This window comes from Arachis stenosperma, chromosome 4, assembly GCF_014773155.1.
Source record: "Arachis stenosperma cultivar V10309 chromosome 4, arast.V10309.gnm1.PFL2, whole genome shotgun sequence".
Classification (NCBI taxonomy): domain Eukaryota; kingdom Viridiplantae; phylum Streptophyta; class Magnoliopsida; order Fabales; family Fabaceae; genus Arachis; species Arachis stenosperma.
Window position 1 is genome coordinate 82,260,336 of NC_080380.1, and position 1,849 is coordinate 82,262,184.

Genomic DNA, 1,849 nt, shown 5'->3' on the forward strand with positions numbered 1-1,849 from the left:
AGCTACCAACTAACATCAATAAGCATACGAGGAGGAAGCTAATCAAGGATGCCAAACACTACATCTGGGATGACCCTTATTTGTTCAAAAAGTGTATTGATGGTGTCCTAAGAAGGTGTATATCCCATGAGAAGGGCAGAAAGTGTTATGGCAGTGCCATGGATCAGCATATGGAGGTCACTTCAGTGGAGAAAGGACAGCAGCAAAAGTGCTTCAATCCAGATTTTACTGGCCAACAGTGTTTAAGGATGCCAAGGAAATGGTGTCAAGGTGTGATGAATGTCAAAGAGCTGGAAATCTAACCAAGAGGAATGAGATGCCATAGCAATACATACTAGAGTTGGAACTATTTGATGTATGGGGAATAGATTTCATGGGACCCTTGCCAACCTCCTACTCAAATAGCTACATATTAGTGGCTGTTGATTATGTTTCAAGATAGGTAGAGGCCATAGCTACTGCAATAAATGACAACAAGGTTGTGATAAGCTTCTTGAGAAGGAATATCTTCAGCAGATTTGGAGTTTCCAGAACTCTCATTAGTGATGGAGGGTCACATTTCTGCAACAAACAACTGGAAGCACTCCTTCTCAGATATGGAGTCAAACACAAAGTGGTAACTCCATACCACCCACAGACCAATGGGCAAGCCGAGATCTCCAACAGAAAGCTAAAATGAATACTTGAAAAAACTATTGGAAGCTTAGTAAAGGACTGGTCTAGGAAGCTAGACGATGCTCTATGGGCCTACAGGACAGCCTTCAAGACCCCCATTGGGATGTTACCATACCAACTAGTATTTGGCAAGGCTTGCCACTTTCCAGTTGAACTAGAGCATAGAGCCTTCTGGGCTCTAAAACTACTAAATTTTGATGAGCAAGCTATAGGAGAAAAGAGATTGATGCAACTCAATGAACTGGAAGAGTTTAGAAATCAAGCATATGATAATGCGAAAATCTACAAAGAGAACACAAAAAGGTGGCATGACCAAAAGATAGCAAGAAGGGAGTTCACTGAAGGACAGAAGGTGTTACTCTACAACTCAAGACTCAAGTTCTTCCCTGGAAAACTTAAGTCTCGATGGTCAGGACCTTTCACCATACTCAAAGTGTTTCCTTATGGTCATGTGGAGCTCATGGAAGACAAGACTCAGAGAACTTTTCTGTCAATGGTCATAGACTCAAACATTACTTGGGAGGCTCCTTGGAGGAGCAGAGAGTGAGCTACAAGCTCAGCTAAAGATAAAGGAATGTCAAGCTAATGACAATAAAGAAGCGCTAGTTGGGAGGCACCTCAACACTTTATCCTTTTTTTATTTAATTGCTTTTCTTAGAAGTAGTTTAAATTCTATTGATAGTTTAATTTTTAGTAATTAGGATTAGTTGCAATTGTAGATTAGGAAGTTTGATATTAGCTTTGATAGTTAAATCCTCTTTACACTCGTTTATTTCTTTCTATCTAGGAGTTGCAACTTGATGAATGCATAACTAATGATGAGTGAATGGACTGAGAACGAGCTAAAGTGCTAAGTTTGGTGTGGCCTCTTATCCACTTAATCTAGGCTTACAAACAATTAATAGTTTGAGTTTGAAGAGTAAGCCCGGAGATTAAGTTCAGTGTGGCCACCACCAATGATCACATATCAGCCCAAGTCACCCAATTTGAAAGCACTTAATGCTTTGGGTAAGAACATGAACGTGATTTAATGAGTTTAGAGGAGTTGGAATCAAAAGAAAATGAAAAGATTGATGTTATTCCACTCTTATGAACACATTAAATACACAATGATGAAACCAATTTATTAAGATGCCTAAGAATTAAGTTTGGCAGTTGCAACCTAATTTATTCT

At 39.3% G+C, this 1,849-nt stretch overlaps 1 protein-coding gene across 1 annotated transcript; it reads left to right on the top strand.

Moving 5' to 3' along the window:
- Nucleotides 1-545: 545 nt before the first annotated feature.
- On the top strand, nucleotides 546-1,222 carry LOC130975146 (uncharacterized). Its single transcript, XM_057899974.1, has 2 exons — nucleotides 546-616; nucleotides 703-1,222. Exons 1-2 carry the CDS (start codon nucleotides 546-548, stop codon nucleotides 1,220-1,222), a joined length of 591 nt encoding a protein of 196 aa, XP_057755957.1.
- Nucleotides 1,223-1,849: the final 627 nt, after the last annotated feature.